The sequence below is a fragment of the Corapipo altera genome, unplaced genomic scaffold (genome assembly GCF_003945725.1).
Source record: "Corapipo altera isolate COAL_440 unplaced genomic scaffold, ASM394572v1 47, whole genome shotgun sequence".
Lineage (NCBI taxonomy): Eukaryota > Metazoa > Chordata > Aves > Passeriformes > Pipridae > Corapipo > Corapipo altera.
The window spans coordinates 5,541,273-5,561,948 of record NW_020884897.1 but is presented as its reverse complement, the minus strand read 5'-3'; the positions used below and the strand labels follow the sequence as shown (position 1 = coordinate 5,561,948).

The 20,676-nt window shown below is 41.1% G+C and overlaps 1 protein-coding gene across 2 annotated transcripts in view; it reads right to left on the bottom strand.

Moving 5' to 3' along the window:
• Nucleotides 1-20,676, bottom strand: part of ADARB2 (adenosine deaminase, RNA specific B2 (inactive)) — a 306,308-nt gene that overhangs the window by 83,917 nt on the left and 201,715 nt on the right. For both annotated transcript variants that reach the window (XM_027648539.1, XM_027648540.1), the window contains exon 3: nucleotides 17,218-18,125. In XM_027648539.1, coding sequence (XP_027504340.1) covers nucleotides 17,218-18,125 — 908 coding nt within the window. The remainder of the gene's footprint in view (nucleotides 1-17,217; nucleotides 18,126-20,676) is intronic.

Here is a 20,676-nt window from a genome sequence, read left to right as displayed (position 1 = left end):
TGGCCAAGAAGGCCAATGGCATTCTGGCCTGTATCAGGAACAGTGTGGCCAGCAGGACCAGGGAAGTGATTCTTCCCCTGTACTCAGCACTGGTGAGCCCACACCTGGAGTGCTGTGTCCAGTTCTGGGCCCCTCAGTTCAGGAAGGATATTGAGGTGCTGGAGCAGGTCCAGAGAAGTGCAACAAGGCTGGTGAAGGGACTCGAGCACAGGTCCTATGAGGAAAGGCTGAGGGAGCTGGGGTTGTTCCGCCTGAAGAAGAGGAGGCTCAGGGGAGATCTCATCACTCTCTACAACTCCCTGAAAGGAGGTTGTAGCCAGGTCGGGGTTGGTCTCTTTTCCCAGGCAACCAGCAGTAGGACAAGAAGGCACGGTCTTAAGCTCTGTCAGGGGGGAGTTTTAGGCTGAATATAAGAAAAAATTTTTTACAGAGAGAGTAATCAGGCATTGGAATGGGCTGCCCAAGGAGGTGGTGGATTCACCGTCCCTGGAGGTTTTTAAGATGAGATTGGATGTGGCACTTAGTGCCATGGTCTGGTAACCACGGTGGGGTTGCATCAAGGGTTGGACTTAATGATCTTGGAGGTCTTTTCCAACCTGGTTGATTCTATGATTCTATGAGTCTATGATATTTTCAACAAACTCCATAGTTAGCAATCATATTTCCTCTTTTGTTTGTTTGTTTGGTTTTTGGTTTTGTTTTTGTTTTGTTTTGTTTATTTGTTTATTTGTTTTTAATTTGAATCTGTCAACAGGAATCAGGGAGAAAAAGAAAGTTAAAATAGGTAAAACAGTCACAGGCTGTGTCACCAAGACACAAACTGTGATATTTAGCACTACAGTCAGTTCTTTGCCTAGGTTTCCAGTTGACAATATCCCTTTAAACTAAAAAAGAAAAACTATCTGGTGACACAGCCAGTTACTTTTTGTCACCCTGTCTTTAGGCCACTTGGAGATATCTGCATTGACATTAAAAAGCCATTATAAGCAATTTAAACTCTGAATTGATCCTGACATACAGTCAGATCTTCCTCATATGCCCTTTCAATAGTTCTCGATTCAAACTGAGAGCAAGCATCACCCTATAAACAGAGGAGATAATTATGTTTTATTGATTAGCCCCTCAAGGTATGAATGAAAACCAAGCAGATATCTGAGAACAGCCATCAATGTGGTTTTTATATTGTAGTATCTCAGCGTTTTCCTTTCCAAATATTGCCTAAATGTGGTCTTCTAACATGGAACCTGTGCCCAACAAAATTTTGCCACTGGCTTCAATGTAGATTTGTAAATGGTGATTTTATATACTTCCCACAATTGTTTCCCAGTGTTACGGTTATGGCTACCTTGGCAGGTAGCTCAGCCCCACACAGCTGCTCCCTTCCTTTTTCCCTCCCAGCTGGATGTGGAAGAAAATCAGAAGGGTAAAAGTGAGAAAGAACAATTTAGATAAGTCTATTATTAATGCCTTAACTCTGTGTGTCTTCCCTTCCTCCTTCTTTCCCAAGCTGCTGTTGCTGAATGTGATGCTATATGGTGTGGGATACCCCTTTGGTCAGGTGGGGGCAGCTGTCCTGACTGTATTCCCTTCCAATTTCTTATGCACCCCCAGCTTTCTGGCTGGTGGGGTGGAGTGAGAAGCAGAGAATCCTTGATGATGTGTAAGCCCTACTCAGCAACAGGTAAGATACAGTGTTTTATCGACACTGTTTTGTTCACAAGTCGAAAACACAGTACCATACGAGCTGCTATGAAGAAAATTAAGTCCATCCCAGCCAAAAGCAGATACCCACTCAGTTTCCTCCTAACACTGCTTCATTCATTCGCGATATGTGGCTCACAACCCCTCAGAGGCATTGTGGACTGCCCCCTTTCTCTAGCAAACTGCAACCCCCTTCACAGTTACCAAATGCAACAAATACTCCTGTTTAATCCAGTGTCAACTTTGATTGGCTTCAATTTTGCTAAGTAAGGATTTTAGCACCTGCCCCATCTATCCCATAACAAATCTACCACAGCAGATTCATCAACAGGCATCTGACTGAGGATATTTCCAGTTTACTGCTGAACCTCTAATCAACCATTTCACAACCTTCTGCTTTTTGCTAATTAAGCCCATCAGCAATCAGAACTAGGTATGTGAGAAAAAAAGGAGAATTTAACTGTTCTACATATGAGTTTATCTTACTGTTTGAGAGGAGGAGAAATAGCTTTGTTAGGATTACTGTCAGTCATTTGAACTGGCAACACATTGCACTGAAAAATAGTGAAATTGTTCACAGCTGTTACTACAATAAATTTAAACTCAGATGCTCGCTTTTGGGTTACTAACATATGTATAAATAAAACAAACACTGCTCTTTTCTTGCCTGCTCCTTTGGCCCCACCAAGTAAGCACTGAGATGACTGCTCTCGTATTTGCCCTTTCCAGTTTTCTCCCAGACCAACAAATGGGCTTATCCACAGGGAACCTGTCAGAGCATACTTTCTGTGTTTTAGTAGAACTATGCCCCAGTAGTTACTGCAATGTCACCCACTATTTTGTTCTGTTCAGTATACAGCAAAAAGAGGTCCACAGACCTCATAAAAGAGAGGAATTTTCTATGTGAAAATAATTAATTAGTACAGTGAAGTCCAGGTATACACCATAGAAATCTGCCTCCTTCTTGTATTGTGTGTTCCTACATTGACAGCTAATTGATGCTGGAGTGCCCACATATGTGTTACAGAAACAAGATTTCTGGATGCACTGTACCACTCTATAGAAAGCACGAGATGTTCATGGCAGCCAGGAGACCCCAAGAGAAACTGCAGAGGCCTTGTGTCTCTGTTGTGTTATACCTCTACTTTCCTGTCGACTTTATGTTTGCAGCAAATGCCAGTTCTCCTCTTCCAGCATTGTCAGAGCTTGCATGGGAGGAGGGAACTGCCAAGACATTGCAGAAGGGGGTTTTGCAAAAGTGCTGGGTAGGTATGTTCTGGAGCCAGGTCTGGGTTGCTGTGGGCTATTGTGCTTGGTACAGGTGCAGCTTGGTGGAGGTGACGAACCTGTGGCATCCTCAAAGTCTGGGTCAATGTTGTACTACCAGAAGAAGGATTCCTGCCTGATACTGTGATCAGAACCAGGTGCTCCACGAGTCTGCCAGATGCCCACATTTTTACACAACTCCCACCCCATCCTGAGGAATTTAATTTTAAGTGAAAAAGTCCATCTGTGTCCCAGAGGGAACAGATTGAGATGCATCATATCAAAACCTGTTTCAGGACACAGCCACAAAAATATCATGATTACACCAATTGGATTCATTGTGTGGGCTTTAATTAAGAAATAGTTTGATAACTTGCAGCTATAGGGAAGTACTTACTAAGCCCACACCTCCTCTTACACTCTCTGTGATTCTGTAGGCTCAAATTGACTCATACCTGTCAAAAAGAGGATGCATAGGCTCCCTGCATTAAGAAGAGCAGAAACAGGACCAAATGGAGACACCAGAATGTCTCAGTGTGTCTTGCCAACATGCTGTCAGGCCCCCTGGCTCCTGCCTTGGGGGTGACTACATTGTCCCCTGAGCAGGACTACTTTGGGTTGCTCTTGCTTCTCCAAAGTCCCCATTTTTATCCTGCATAGATGAATAGATGTGTTAAGATATCTGCTATTATCATATATAGTTGAACAGTCTCAAGGATTGCTAGAAGCAGCAGAAAACTGATCACAAAAATCTAATTTTGTTAGGAAAACAGTATGAAAACATCCACAGAAATCTCTTCTGCAGAAATATTCACATCACATAAATGGCTGCTATCATGAAGGGAGATAAAAGGATGGACGAATTTCTCTGAGTGCTTCATTGGCCCTTCTAGATTCTGCACTGCAGCAGCAGCAAAAAATGTATTGAAAAATGTACAAAAATGCATAACCAATAGGTCCACACCCTTACAGAACTACAGTTCCCATGGATTTCATTAGAGTTAGGTAAAGAAGCCTTGCTTTGGACTTGCTGGGCAAACAGTCCCTCTGCAATTGTTTTTAGTTGTTTTAAAAGCTTTCTGTTCATGAAATACAAGATGAAAAAACCATAAACAATTTGTTGTGCCCAGAATTATCCCACTAACTAAACGTATGAAAAGGCTGTGATATACAGGGCATATTTTCCTCAGTGATAAAATAAGAATGACCTCTGTGACTTCATTTAGGTTCCACCTCTCCTGAGTTACGAGCCATTCCTCACTCATAAGGTATATCCCATATCTCACTCAAACTCTCAGTGGACCACAAAACTCCCTTCCAGAAAAAATTATGCTTCCCTCAGTCTGTGGAGGATTACCCACGTCAGGCAAAGTTATATTATTGTCTTTAGTGCTGCTAGGAATTACTTGCAGGATGTTTCAGCTCATTACCCCAAGTTTTCATCAGCTATTTTCTGAGCACGGTAACCTTTCTGATGCAGGTACTGTATATATCTACAGTATTGATTCTTCTTCTCCTGCTACATTACATGCAATACATGTAAACAGAAGAGTGTTTTGCTACTGCTTAGCAAGGTGCAAAATGGTAGCGGAACTTGCAGCTACAAAACACAGATAAAACCTCGAAGTAATCAGCTGAACTGTCATGGAATTAATTCCATGATAGAGTGGAAGCAATTATTTGCACTGATATGTCTTATTGGAAAATACAATCAGTACTAAACCAATCCTGTTAGTGTTGTCAAGGACACATTTAGCTCCAAATGCTCCCCTTTTAATCAGTAACCAGTTATTAATTAATTAGGTAGTGATCATGTTTTTCATACATGTGTATTATTATTGCACTTGATATTGTGCCTCTGCACAGATCACTGTTAATTTGCTGCGAGTGCAATTGTGCTAATGTGCTCTAATGCCAGCGATTATCACAAGGACGGGGAACCTAACACTTAACCTAAAATCGTACTGAATTGTTCTCACTTCTGCTCTCTTACTTCCAGCTCCAGCCTGCTCTTGCCTGGATGAGGGGTGCCAGGAGAGAGCTTCTAATAGTGGGAGTGTCAGAAAATGGAAACCAGCAATGGGACAATCAGAGCCAGGAAAGGGAATCAAGGCTGAGTACTTTGGAAGGCACATGTGGCCCTGTGCCACGGGAGGCTGTGCTGTGGCAGTGGCAGGGCTACCCACTCCCTGCCTGCAGCCAGGTCACTGCCTGACACCACCAGGGAAAGAGGCAGCTCCTAAAGCAGATGAGCAGGTAAGCAGAATATGAAACAAAGTGAAGGTGTCTCACAGCTCTCCCTTGTCTGCTGTATTGCAGGGAAAGATGTGGTCCCTTTTTTCCTTTTTGGTCACAGCTTTGCAAAATCATCAGTTTTAATGGTGGCGTGAGGCTACCCATAGAAAACAATGTATTTGTTAACAGCTCACGCAGAAGGAATACCCTGTCCTCCTAGTATTAGTGATGCTTAGTTATGTTTACTAAATAATGTATTTTTCAGATTTTTCTTCCAGTCTTAAAGTTTTTAGCAGGACCTGATACCAACTGTGTCAGGAGCGAAACAAATACTAGTAGAAAATAGAATTTATTGGAATTGCATTTAATAGGGGCCAGAAGCAGTGAACTAAGGATATTCAGCAGAAGTAGTTCAGTCAGAGATAGCTAAACTTTATACTGTGCTTATTTACATGGAGAGTCCTGAACTGGAGATTAGCTATTTATCAACTGCATGATGGAATGAGAAACAGCTGCAACATATTTCAGGGTAAGCTTGATATTTTATTCCCTATAAATCCACAGTTTCAAATTCAGCTGTGGTTTATGCCTGTGGGAACATGGAATAAAGGTATTAGCTTCCCACATTGTTTTGTGGCTTCATGCCCACGTATATCAGAGCAAATTTAGTTTATGTTGGTTCAGTTATTCACCTGAATTTCCCAGATACAAAAAGGACTTTTAATATTTGTAATGATAGCAAGTATATGTGCAAAAAAAATAAGCTCCCAGAATACAATATGTGGCATAGATAGCAAAACACAGCTTCCAGCTACTGTTAAAGCATTTCCCTATCCGTGCCTTCGCAAGGATTTCACTTCAGGATTGTGCTGTAACTCCAACAGTTTCATTCCCAGACTTGTGGGTTTTTTCCTGCTTTTGCCAGATCAGAGGGTCAATTCTGCCTCTCACTCCAAAAAGCTGTTCCTAGGTCCCCAGTGGAGTAATTTCTGTATTATAAACTTCTATTCCTGACCCCACCAAGTCCCCTCATGTCTGCAGCTGCAGGCAGCCCCGCTCCTGCAAGCCAGACACCACTGCCTAGGAAAGGCAAATGGCCCGTGCTGATCTCCCCATTGGCATCTCACATTTTGAATGGGAGAACAAAAAAACGACTGCTGCTAACCACTGCAGTATGAGTCTCTAATTTGTTCAGATCAATTTCTGTCAAAGGCAGCCTGGAAGCTTTTTTTTTTCCAGCTTGTCTTTGCAATGTTTCTTTCTCTCCCGCTGCTCAGTTCAGCCTCATTGGCTTTTATCTGGTGACCTATTGTTATCAAGGGCTCCCCAACAGATCCCTTGGATTTGCACAGGTCACTCCTGGTCTGCCATGGGGAAGCTTAGCTCAGATATCTGCTTGATTTCAACTCTTTTGCATGGTAAGGATGTTAGTCTACCTGTAAGGACTATCTAGACTGGCTTGATTGATTGATTTTTGATACATAAAGGAGAATACTACTTTTTTATTTTTTTTTTTCTGAGAGAGGGAGGGCTTTAGATCTCTCCAAGTTCACGAATGTCTGAGAAGAGATGCAGGCAAAGATATAACTTTAGGCTCCTGCCCATTCATAAAAGGAAAAAATTCAAAATATCTATGTCAAAGACTAGTAAATCTGAAAGTCGTTACTTTTTTTTTTCATGAATATAAGATTTAAAAGAAAAATCTATTCACTGTAGCTTGTCAGTGTTTTGGGGAATGCTATTAATTTCTTACCATCAGTGTTTTCCAGATAGCAGTAGCCTATCTCTCTTGTACTTTGATCTCCCTCAAAGTCAAAATATAAAACATGAAGGTGAAGGTTCTTGCTCTGGAAAAGCAGAGGGCATCTCCTATCAGTAGGATTATGGTTGTTACCAAAAATATAATACATTTAAATAAAAAGAACAAAGCGAAAGAAAAAATAATTTCTACTTGAGGGTTCATATGGCAGCATTTTGTGGTTTTGTTTTTCAGAATTTTTTTGTGAATTTGAGTAAAATAGTCAGTTTCTTTAGCAAATAAATAAATTTTAAGATATCTTGCTGTCTTCTCCAATTAGTAGCCAGCATCAAGTGGAAGGGCAAATACAATCTACAGAGTCCTTCAGCCATGATGAGATACTTGACAGGGTAAATGTTGCTGTTTCAGGCCATGCCCAAACCATCAGAGAACCAGACAGATGGGTATGAGTTATGATCAGCAGGAATGTGCTGCAGTAATGAATGTGTATTTTTGAAGAAGTCAAGAACAGAATGGACAAAGATATCACATCAAGAACTCATGCCTGCTGTTCTGGTAATATCCATGTAATTCTATATAGGAAAAAATCCTGGTTGGCCTTTAATTGAGCACTGAAGGGAGAACATGCAATGCCACAAAAGGCAGCAAAATATGACAGTATCTTAATGTGTTGTCAGTCCTTGCTGGGAATAGCAAAACCCTTGGGCTGAGTTGCAAGCTTAATGATCCATATGATCCATAGGAATGAATGTGCCAGGACTTTTTTGGTTTTCTTAGGTAAGAGTTGATAACTACCTTTAGCATCTGTGAACGTGTTTTCCAGAATGGTGACCCTCATGGGAGATTCCTCATCTCTCCATGTGATCGTGTTACAGCTGCTATAAACATTATTGTAGGACAGTATTTTCATGCTGCTTTCTGAGTGGTGCCTGCTAACTTTTGGCTCAGAGAACAGTTTTAACAGCTACATGATATGTTTCTTTTTTCGTGCAAATTGCTGATATTCAGACACAAAGATTCAGTGTGTCTCTGATTTGTGTCTTGTGTGCATCAGTCAGCACACCTGCTGCTCATTTCTACCATAACCATGAACCTTCAAGGAACTTGACTTTATGCCTGTTGTGCTACCAACCGCTGCTCCCTATTTTTTTTCTAGTTTGTTTTCTGGTTTTTTTGACTGCTTCATGGCCACTGCTTTGGTTTGCAGAGGGCTTCTGCATAGCTGGGTCAGGTTTAAACAAGAATGTTCAATTTCTACACCTCTCTTGGACAGCATTTCTCTGCAATGACCAGGACAACCAAGCCCTAACAGTGTTTGTGGTGCTGCTATGAGCTGTTCTCCATATGACGAGTGTATAAGGGTCATTAGGCTCCCGGGGTTAGAATGACTTGTGTGTATATCAAAGAGAGTAGAAGAAAAGAGGGGTTTGATGCAGGAGTAATGAGTTTATTCTCCAATATCCCTGAGAGGATTATTCCTTAAAAGAATAGGGCAAAGTTGATTTGGATAAGAACTAATTATCAAACAAGAAGAAGCCAGTGTAGCTGTCTCCACCTTCCCCACGAGACCTTGGAGACACACATTATTCCTTCTGTTTAACCCAGTAAAGCGATGACCCACATAGGAGGGAAAAGAGTTGATTGTTATTTCTCTGAGTATTAATGCCCAGTTCATAGAAGATAGTCTCAGAATAGGAACTCAACAAGGAAATGACAAGAACAGAGGAACTTAGAAATCATGAGATGCTTAGAATATTTTTTCTGAACAAACCGAAACATTCATTTTGTTCGTTAACTATGATTAGGGAACGTTCTCTTTCCACCTTTAGTTTTTAAAGACAAACTAGATAAAGAGAACAGAAGAAGAAACAGCCCACAAGGAATTTGTGCAGCAAATTTATGTGACTTCAGTAGCATGGGCTCATTTGGGTTACATCTTATTGTAGCACTGATTTTAAGGTGCCATCGTCTGAATTCAGGTCTGATTGTGGGGCTGGTGTCAGGAGCAGATGTCGTGACAAGCAGGTTAAGAGCAATCATGCTATGGTGTTTCCATATCAAATGACTACTCCAGTTCAGAAGGCAAATAGGAAATAATAGTTAGCTTGCTTGGAAGTAGACTTTGACTTGTCAATTAGAAAACTAGAAAGGATGAAAAAGCAACATGAATTTGTCTAAACATTATATTAGGGTATTTAAGATAGAGGAAAAAAGTTTTATGGATGCATTAATATTTTATGTGTCCTAGAATTCAGTCTAAGAAGTTGATGGGTATCATGAGACATAGGCAATATTGATTGCTTTAATTGAATAAAACTTTATGATGAAAAGAGATGGATAATTTACCCACCTTCCCAGTGATTGTGTGTATTTATCTCCCATTTCTATTTCTCAGGAGTTTATAAAAATATTTATCTTAACAAAAGTTCACATCATGCATCATGCACATGCAAAAAGAAAAAAACCCACCCTTGCTCTAATAAATTTTGCTCCCATTAGAGATCCAAACTCACTTGTAAGATGTTCATATAAAGAAAGCACTACATGAACAACAAAGGATTTTACTATCTCAAAGAACCTGAGCAAATTCTCTGTTTGGCTGTATAAATGTCTAAACACATAAATCACATTTTACATCCAGGATAACAAGTCCAAAGTCTCTTCTGTCCATTACTTCTCAACAATCCTAAGACTAAGCCCTAAATATATTCCACCCATTGATTTTTATGACCTGCATGCTATTTCTTGTGTGTGTGCGTGTGTATGAACATAATCATTCCAAGCTGCAGTGTGCATGAACAGTTTCGCTGAGATGAAGGGCCAGGAGAAATCTTGGTTTTCTCCGTGACTACTTCACAAATGCACTCTTTAAAAGCTAACAGATGCAATAAAATAAAATGGACAAAGACGTTCCCCACTATTGGGGGAAGGGAGTGGTCCCTCTGCTACAGGTGGCACTGGGATTCTCAGCAGCATCACTAGGGAAACTGGAGGCTCTGAGCTGATGTCCTGTCAAGGTGCACTGGCATTTTGTGCTGTTAGTTTTCCCCTTACACGACAATGATCTGCCTGCCACACGGCTGGCACAAGGACCACAAGAGGGAGGTAGTCATCATAAAATAAATGGTAGGAGCTTGCTTCTGATACACTGTACATAGGAGGAAAAGTCTGTTTGAATAATTAAGGCTTCCTAGATGTGACTACAGACAAAAATAGATAAAGAATGTGGTCTTGGGATGACTGTAACAATCCAGCTCAAACAGCAAAGGCTTTGCATGGAACTCAACCAAAGAAAAATTCACTCTGGGCACTTGTATTACAGCTCCATTTAGTGGAGTGGAACGATCATGGCTTGTATTAAGTAGGTAATAATGAAGCATCATAAACAAAGTCAGTATGCAAGTCCAAGATTAAGCGGCAGCTTTAACGAGGTCCAGCTTGCCAGGAGCTTTTTGAAGTGTCCCTAGCTCACTTACAAAGCCAGAAAACAACAAAGGCAACTCTGACAGCTGTGAGAGTGTCTGGTTTAGAAGGAGGTTTTATGTCTGGATAACACCAGACTGGGAGTCAGCTTTCATGTACTAACTAGCTCTGCTCGTTGCTGGAGCCCTAATCATTCTGCACAAACTGTCTTACCCTAATGGGTTGCACAAAGAATAATTCTTCACAAATAAGATCCACACCATCAGCTTCCCAGATAGGCAAGGCTGGTTTATCATGGTAAATAGCAGAAGTCAGCAGAGTCCATACTGTGTCTCACTAGCCATGTTTAATAAGCAATGTAGACTCTGAAGGGAAGAAATCAAATGCTGTTTCTGTGGACGCATGGATAGCATGAAGTATTGTCAACTACTAAAGGGTTAAAACAGCAGCCAGCAGCCAAGTTAGATGGTTAAGTCAGATTTACCCTACTCTAAATGCACTGTAGTCACTGTGGACCCTTCATAGTCTTTATAAAGGAAAATTAGATATTTTTGCTTTTTCTTTTTTTCAGAGAAAGGAGAGTTTTGGATTGCTTATAAACTTAAATTACGTAAGTGTATATATATTTGAGAAAGATGCCTTTCACCCTTAAAGATTTTTTCCTTGAAGATATTACAATTATTTTTTCACTTCTGTAAATGAAGATCAGCCATTCATTAACTAATTAGCATGATTATTACAGTGGTCTTAAGTATTATTAATTAGGTGAGTGGTACATTTATAATTTAACATCTCTTGTTAGAAGAGTTCTGTTTAGCATACCTAATGCTCCAAAAACCTCAGGCCTCTATATCATATAGGACTTAAAGACAAGCACAGGGGATCCTGTTGGAGTTATCTGTGGCTGGGAGTCACACGTTACAGCAACTGAGGAGCAAAAGACACTTCTTTCTACAGCAGGAGCTGCAGCATTACTGTAGCCCACATGATGAAAAGTAATGAGTTGTTTTGCAGTGATGACTGGTTTCCACGTGTAAACCCTTTTATGTGTCTACATATATGTTCTGATGCTATGAGAGCAAGTGACCAGAGTCCTTTCTACCCTGTTTATTTATTTCCAGTAATTCCATGTAGGTAGCCCTTCTGCATCTCCCTTTGATCTTGCATAGATTATATACATTAAAACATGGTCACCTCATCTAAGACTCAAGCTGTAATGTCTCTGGGGCAATAATTATCTTTTATGTTGGACTTCTATGAAGGGTGAGTGTTGGACTTCTGTGAGCCTAAAAGTGACTACAATCTTATTAGCATCCAGGATAATAATAACAGTATACAATACACTAATGCTGTGCCTCTAAATTGGTTCTTTTGCCATTGTTTTGCTTAAGGAACTGTAATCCTATAAATGTCTTGATTGCCTGTAGCTGTAATTATAAAGAGCAACTTTCCCCACCTACAGAGTAGGAAATAGATGGTTGAAAACCAAACATTATTGGTATTGCAGAGGCATGTCTCTGGTCCCCACCATCCCTCTTTCTTGCATCCCCCTGTCAGGAGCAACACACACACCTATCAGCTGTTTCTCTTTGCGCAGCAGAAAACAGAGAAGGTTATAAAACAATGTACCTGCTCACTTGACCACAAAGCTCTTCACAGAAACGTGCTGGAACAGCTCCTCGAAGCTCAACGCCTGCTCTGTGTGCTGCTGCCCTTAATTCTGGAGTCAAATCTATCACTGCCAACCTCAGTCCTGGCTTAATTGCGACACGGGTGAGAGGGCATGGTTGCAAGGAAGTTGGCAAATGAGGATAGTGAGAGAAATAAAGTGAAGGAGGCAGAAACAACTGACACAGCATGAAAATGAACCAGTTTGGCAGCACAGGGAAACAGGTTTCTGGAGGGAAGTGGGTGAGAGGTGTGTGGTATGGGGCTTTCCCTGACATGGTGGTCGTTCTTTCCATGGTACTGCCACCTTCACACCAAGGTGACACTGAAGTTAACTGGCAGGAATCCTTGACCTGCTTGAGGTAAAGAATCTTAACAATGGCGTACTGAGGTTGTTTCAATCAACAAGTGAAGTTTTGGCAAATAGGGGATTTAGCTGTATTCAAAAGGTTAGCTGTATTTACCAGAGGAAAAAACCCTGCTTCTTTTTGATGATATACACACAAAACACAATGAGGTTTCATTTAAATAAATAAATTGACAACCACTGCTCTGGAGGCTCTGGATGTGAACCGGTACCAGCAGCGTAAAGTCATTTCAAAACAGAGTGAATGTGATTTTCACACCTATTCTTTTCTAATTTAGATCCTTTTGAAATCCAAGCACTCCTCTATTACTAATTCGTTATGCCAATATTAATTAATGGTTTTGCTCTACAGCAGTAAGAATGCTGTTTAGACTGAGATAGATTAGAAAGACTTGAAGATTAATAAAACAATCTGTAAATTGGTCAGATGCAGTTGGGAGCCACCTTGATCTCCTGAAATGAGCACACTGTACTTGGAAACCCTGGGAGTGTGTTGTGTGCATGAATTCCTGGCAGTGTAGACTCATTAGGGCTGGTTAGGTCAGCACTCTCTGATTTCACTTCCTGTTTTGGAATGTAAGAACATGAGCTTCAAAGGTGGGGAAAAACAGTTGTCAGACTTCTATAAAAGCTGATAATTGAAGAAATTGCATGTTATTTATGGACAGTAAGAATTCAGACCAAATATGCTAGAAAACAAGGAGCAATATTTAGTGACTTACAGAAGGTGCAGTGATTCATTGTAATTTCCATTCTCCTGACTCACTTTATCTCTGCCATGAGTTTACCAGATCTCCAGGCTTCTATCCTGGCTATTTTTGATCAACATGGTATGCCCAGCCTCAGATTATCAACAGTATTTATCTTGCACTTCAGTGCATAGCACAGATAAAACATTTGGTTTGAGGAAGAACTGGCAAATCTTGTGACCATTTCAGCTGGTTCTTGGATTATCTCAGCTGCCTTCTCTTCACCCTATACATGGGCAAGAGCTCAGGTCTCCCAGTCACCATTGTGGCTGTATGAGACTCACAGAAGTGGATTAATGCACTGCTGATGGCAGTAAAGAAAACATAACCTCAATTATTTTGGCTTTAAATTATGAGATTACTTTTTTTTTTTCTGGTGTAAATCATAATATACTTTTGTTTTCCTTTTGAGTATAAGTTTGCAGTTAGCCCAAACGCATTGTGTAGCAATCACAGGAAAAAAAGTCAGAGGCACAGTGGTGCTTTTTTAAGAAAGCACTGGTTTAGTAAAGCGCTCAGAATTTCACAGCGTGTTTTCGGCATTAGCGGGTGAGGGGCAGGAGAGGCAGCTGAGGAACGAAGCTGGATGGCAGATGACCCAGGGAACTGACCTATTTCTGGCTTTGCTATTTTTGTAGTTTTTTGTTTCACCTAATTCCAAAGAGATCAAGGTGATAGGATTTTACATCCATGCTCTGCATTTCCTGGTGGTTCAGAAAGCCTCCTATGTAGACATCACTTCTCAGGACAGACTAGAGGGTATAGAATCATAGAGTCATAGAATTATTAAGGCTGGAAGAGACTTCCAAGATCATCGAGTCCGACCTTTGACTGAACACCACCATACCAATTAACCACAGCGCTAAGTGCCACGTCCAGTCATTTCTTGAACATCTCCAGGGATGGTGACTCCACCACCTCCCTGGGCAACCTGCTCCAATGCTTAACTACCCTTTCAGTGAAGAAATTCTTTCTGATGCCCAGCCTGAACTTCTCTTGTCACAGCTTGAGGCTGTGTTCTCTCATCCTGTCGCTGATTGCCTGGGAGAAGAGGCCAAACCCCACCTGGCTACAACCACCTTTCAGTTAGTTCTTCTTATGGTACTTCTTTTGATGTTTTAAGTTGAATTCCCTTAGTCAGCGGAGAAGTGTCTGTCAGTCCAAGGTCATGCCCAAGGCCCAGGCTGAGGGGCATCAGGTCCCCTGGAAGCCCTGATGAGCAAGGTAGAAACATAAGTGGTTCGGAGGCCCAGCTCATAAGACATCTGACTTTTTTTGACACTGTTTTGGACACTGTGAAATATAAAAGTTCGGGATAACTGGACTAACGGTGTTACAATATTTTTGGCTATTTCCTGTTTCCAGTCAGGTTGTAATCAGGAAAAGCCAGATTGTAACCACCTACACATCACTGGTAACAGCAAGGGGAACAGGAGCAGAGACATGTAAAGTTGGAACAGTCCGTGTAAAGGACAAATACAGAGACAAATACACTCTTGGATTCTGCAAAATACTCAAAATATAGGTGAAAACTTTTACAGTTGATCTTGTTTACCTCTCACCATAACCAATGAGATAGTTGTTTGGTATTCCAACAAATACAATGAAGCACATGAAAAGAGTCAATGGTTGGATAGAACAACAGTAGCTCATTCTGTGAAGAAATCAATCCTTCCTAACAAATTCTAGCCCTAAGCTGTTTGGATTTCAGGGTGCTCTCCTGCTTTTAAATACTTTTGCACATAAACCAAGCCTTCTTAGCAGGAATAGTTTTGAAAACTTGGCTTGAAACGTGTCCTTGAAAATGTGGTTCGCATAAAATCTGGGAGACCAGAAGGAGCTGAAACAATGTTTGGAGCAACAAGCTCTGACCACAGCTCATTGAGAGCTACACTCTCCTCAGCATGGTTACACCACTTTGACTGACCAACCAGCCAGATGGGCTGAATGTAACTCAGCTGAAGTCAGTGGAAATAGGTCTGTTGGTTTCTATGGAAGTTGAGTTATGACTTAAGGGAGCAACTCAAATTCAGGTTTTGTGTCACAGCTGCTATATCTGTTGATGAGAGCAGGTAGTAAGTAGGTCAACAGAAATCAGCGTTAAGGCTTATCTCCCAATTAATGTGCTGAATGCTGGCATTAAAAGGGCCTGAGTAATCTCTTAGTTGGACAATACATAACCACTCAAAAAATACTGACAAAGTTCAGTGACACCTTTTCACTGACATTTATACTTCCATAACAGTGAGAAGAAGAAGGTAAGGAGGGTAGCAGTCTACAGAAAGGAGAAAAGGCCATAAAAAAGGGAACATCGTCTGAAGAATGTGCCACCTAGTGAACAGTTGGAGATTGAGGTAAAATGTGATATTCAGGTAGAAGGTGATTTTGAAGCCAAGCAACCAGGGAGTATTTCAGAGAGCTCAGGAACTGAGTCAGTGATACTTGTGGTGCAGTTTCAGAATGTGACAAACCATCAGTTGAGGAATTTACCTGCTGACACACCCAGCGAGGTTCACTGGGGCAGCAAAGCACCCAGCAGAATGGGACTACTTCTTACCAGAATTAATTTGGGCAGGAAACACTATAGGTATCTCATTGAAAACTATGTGTACTTTGAAGGAGCACTGGAAGGATGAAACTACCGAGTTGGCCAAGGTTTCCAAAATGCCTGCAAAGCACGGTGTGAACATCACTGCGATTACTGAACTATGTTATTATCCCGCTGGTTCATGGAGTTTGCAAACCAGAATTAAAAGAAAGGGATGGAGGGTTATGGTGTATTTTAGAATTTCTCATATTTGTCATGTTTTCTTTTTGGAAACATAGGAAGGAATCTTATGAGTCAACAAATAAATTCTTGGGTCCTGCAGGCAATCACATCACCTAAAGGACTCCTCTCCTGTCAAACTCCTTGAACATATAATGCACATTTTTACTAATGTTAATGAGAATTGCTATTCATAATTTGCATTTACACACTACTTAAGGATCTTGAAGTGTTCTTTCATATAATATGCTCATTTTTATTACAGGCATGTTGAATTTAAATGACTTGCCTAGGGTGTCACTGAAAGCCAACAGCAGAATGACTCTTAGTGATCCTAGTGCTTCGCATTAAACCCTGGACATTAACAGCTTTCTTCATAAAGGGAGTTTTGTAATGGTAGATCACCTCCCCATGCTGGTGAATCAAACCTTTTCTGATAGTGAAAACAAATCAATAAATTACTTGAACACATGTAATGCTTCCCAGTGTCTTCTAATCCTGGCTTCCTTTGAACTTAGAAAATTGACACAAGTCTGAGTAACGCTAAGATAGCCTTTGGCATATGACCAACTATGAAATTCTTATGTGTGAAGTATGTACCTCAGATCTATATTTTCTGTATGAATACAGAAGTAATCTCTACATTTGTTCCAGAAAAACTTCAGAGCTTTCACTATCCCTTGTACTGTTGGAGGCATATATGAAAACAATAAAACCCCAAAACAATACAATAAAAAAAAAAAAAAACCAACAAAAAATCAACTCCAAAAGTAAGTCTATAATAAGCAAAAATCCTTAACTTTTCCAATGGCAGAATTGCTGTGACACAGGCACATTCCTTGTCATTGCTGTCTCCTCTGAATGACATGGTCCTCATAAAAAATTAACTCTAAAAGGAGGAGATGGGACATCCTTTTGTTTATGGTCTCCTTTCTATAAAGAAAGATGCAGTACCACAGAATTACCTGATTTTTCTACCTGTGTCAATGCTATCATTGTCTCTAGCAAATTAAAATGTTGATATTTCCCCTTAAATTTTGGCCTTTCATCTATGCCTCTTATGGAAAGGTTGAAAATTCTACCCAGCGATTTCAGGATACTATTTCCAAGCTTTTGCCTGTGGCATCTGGCTCTTTCTATGAGAAAAGAGTTGTTTTGTGGCATGGCACTTGCTCTAACACCAGAGGAACCATCTGGTAGAACAGTAGCACCTGCAGCAATACCAATCCCATTCATCAAAAGGATTCCTCCAGCGTGGCGGTAGCCACCCAGGAGCTCTCACCTGTGGCAAATGGTGACATTTACTCCTGCTGGGAATGTGGCTGGGCAGCCGAATGTTAAAGAGGGCCTGCAGGGCTGCCTGTGCTGCTTGACCCTTGGCCAGCTTCTTGCTACGTCCTGAGCCCTCAAACGTTCTCCCGTCCACTCGCACGGCCATCACAAAGCTCTTGATGTGCTGCTTCTCCACCGTCTCTGACAGGCAGACGTACCGCAGGCCTGACCGCAGCTCGTTCAGCAGCACCACGGGATTCTTCTCACTCTCGGCTTTGGATGCCACCCTGTGCTTGCTCTGCTTCCCGTGGCCCATTAAGTCCAGCGTGTGGCAGAGCAAGCGCCCGTGTCGGTAAGCGGTGGAGAGCAACTCGTTGTTAACGGGATTGTAGACTGAGAAGTCCTCACTGTGTGTAGATGGTTCAAACTCCTTGAACAGAGTGTCTGGAAAGTCTGCCTGATCAGAAGTAAAGTCCGTGGATGGGTTGATGCAGTTTCCCATGGCGAAGTGGGCTTGGCAGGCGTTGGGGAACTGAACGAATGACTTCAGGGCTAGCTCCGCAGCACGCATTTTGGCTTTCTTTTTTGTGGGCCCCGTACCTTCAAAGGTAAGTCCATTTACTTCCACAGCAACAGCAAAGACGGGAGCATGCACTGGGCCTGTCTGGGAAACCATTTTATATTGTAATCCTGGTTTAAGTTCGTGTAGCTGAACCAGAGCGTTCTTTGGCGTCACTGACCATGAAACTTTCTTCCAGATGAGCTGGAGTTTGCAGAAATGGCCATTATTGCCTTCCTCTAAGGGTCTTTTTCTCTTACTGCTAGGTGTTCCCCCTCTTGCCCTCTCAGTAGAGGCTATTGGATGATCCTCCAGGTTGCCAATGTTTCGATTTTCCTTTACTTCTGCACTGCTGGTACCTGTCAGTAAAGAAAGAAAAAACCTCATATTACAGTTATCATCATAGTAGCTGACATTATGCCTAGGGCTGGTAGAATAGCCAAAAAAGAAAAAAAATTAATGATAGATATCCTTGCTCAGCCCTTTCTATGAGTTTTCCTCCAATATCTGTATAATGGTTGGTTTATTATTTATAGCACAGATTTTTTTTGCATGTCCTGAATGTTTACTTGTCCCTAAAGATCCACTTCTATTAGTCATTAGCCTTCTGTTTTAAAAAAAATTACATCATTCAAAGATGAAGCATAACAGATACCACGTGACTTAAATGAACTGCTGGATAATTACTAATAAAAAGTGAATAGTTTGTAAAGTTCCCTTAGGTTTTCTATAATCCATGTGGATGAATACTTATGAACACATTATTAGAAATCAGAAATGATTCCCAAATGATACACAAACAGAAAAACGGGCCAATGTATTGAATAATCTATTTGCAATGAATAAATTGACCATCTCTGCTTATACCATAGGCTCTTGTGCTGTCATGAATCCAGCCTAGAAAATGATCTAACAGACCTTTCTAGCATTTGAAACAATGATTTGGTCTGGACTCATATTCCAGTTTACTAAGTGAATGCCTTTCTGTCAAATTCAATTGCAGATACTCATAGTCTCTGCATCATCAACAACTAATGTAAATGAGACCAGGAAAAGCCAGAGCATCATGATGGGAACAAATACTGATGTAAAGGATGATCTGTGTCAAAGAAAAGCAATGAGAGAGAGTGACTGCCAGGAGCACCAGGAAGGGAATGAAATGACAATGGGGAGCTACGGAGGGAGTACTCTGTTGCTGTTGTTGAGCCAGTGAATCCCCCACTGCTCTGAACTATGCTTGTGCAATGTCCATGCTGCGAGGCAGTGCCCTGCTGCAGCAGAGGCAGGACTGAGAATGGAGATTCATCTCCCTGAGGTCCTGAATGAGACACAAAATATGCTGCTGTCTAAATAATCATCCTATAACATTTCTGTCAATTCTGATGAGCTTCTTTAAATGTGTTGCACCTCTGATACATCCTTCAGTCTTCCTGTGCATTCCTCGGGGCAGAGACAAGCGGAGAAATTAAATATGAGTGTAACCAACCAACTTATGAGGCAACTCATCCCTGGAGCAATTCACCTCCCTTTCCAAGCAGAACACTGCGTGGCTGCCTGCTTTACTGCAACCAGCACTGGCCATGGAGCCTTTCCTGTGGTTTGTTATTGTCAGACATGAGCATGCCACCTGCATAGGTTGTGTCAGTCCCATGCTCAGAGAAGGTCCCTGTGGTCCTCAGAGGACAGAGAATAGTCCTCCTTTGGGAGGGACCATGGCCATGGCCACATTTGGTTTCCTCTCTGCCCTGATGTACAAGTTGGCTGCAAGTATGTAAGGGGTGAGCTCCCTGCATAAGCCTTGAGAAACTGCTGCTGGAGGGATGTGTCTTTACTGCATCTCAATATTAGGCTGGTCTGACAGATGCACAGGAGCCTGCAGAGGATTATGTGGAACAAACCATCATGATAAAAAACGTTCTTTTGCATCCTGACCCACTATACTTGTATTAAATATCAAAAGACTTTTTCCAATCAGAGCACTAATGCTACACTAGTGAAAGTTGTTCCACAGAGAGCAGATTACTGCTTAGACATGAGTAAAAATCATGGCTCAAATGACACATATGGAGGTCCATTTGGGGGACTGAGTCTTTAGGCTTCTTGTTCTGAAAACTCTTCAACACATAGACAGCTTCCAGCCTGTGCCTGTGTCTCACCAAAGGTACTTGCAGAGTTATCTTCTACAATGCTTTGCTGAGGGAGAATGTGAACTGACAAATTAAGGTCTTAGTGACTAGTTAATTTTTACTTTCTGAAGCTGAGGGAAGAGAATAAAGACAAATGAGGAAGGAAAGCAAAAGAAATACATAATAGAAAAAGGAAAGTTTCATCATATGGCATTCAACTGTAGAAAATATAACATCTTTAAACCAGCCTCTCTGGAAATAAGACATTTAAAGGTCACAATAACTAAGGCGTAAGGATAATGTGGTGTTTTTTCACTGGGTTCACAACTCTCTTTGTAGAAACTCTGATCTGAAGGGAAAGGACATGCCAACATTAACTTCGTCTATCCAGCATAGCATTGGCTTTGGCCAATCATTTTCCATCATGACCCTTTCTCATGTTTCCATCCCACTCAGAAGATGTCTCTTTAGTGGTGTGCATTTTTTAAAATAAAGATGAAATATTTGATGCAGACATATTTTTTAGCAGAAAGCAGGTTTGGTTCTGTATTTCACACCACCTCTCTCATCTTACCTAATAGGTTTTTACAGAGCCAATTATGGTACATAATGATATTGTAGCCAGGAAGCATGAAAAGAAAGATAGCTCCTGCTTCACACAATATTCAGGTCTGAAAAGAATTTGTATTGATTATGCACCACTGAATAGGAAAACTCAAGGGGTGATTTGTGTTTATAATTTATATTGTTTTATTCCAACTGTTTTTTCTTTCATAGTCAGAGA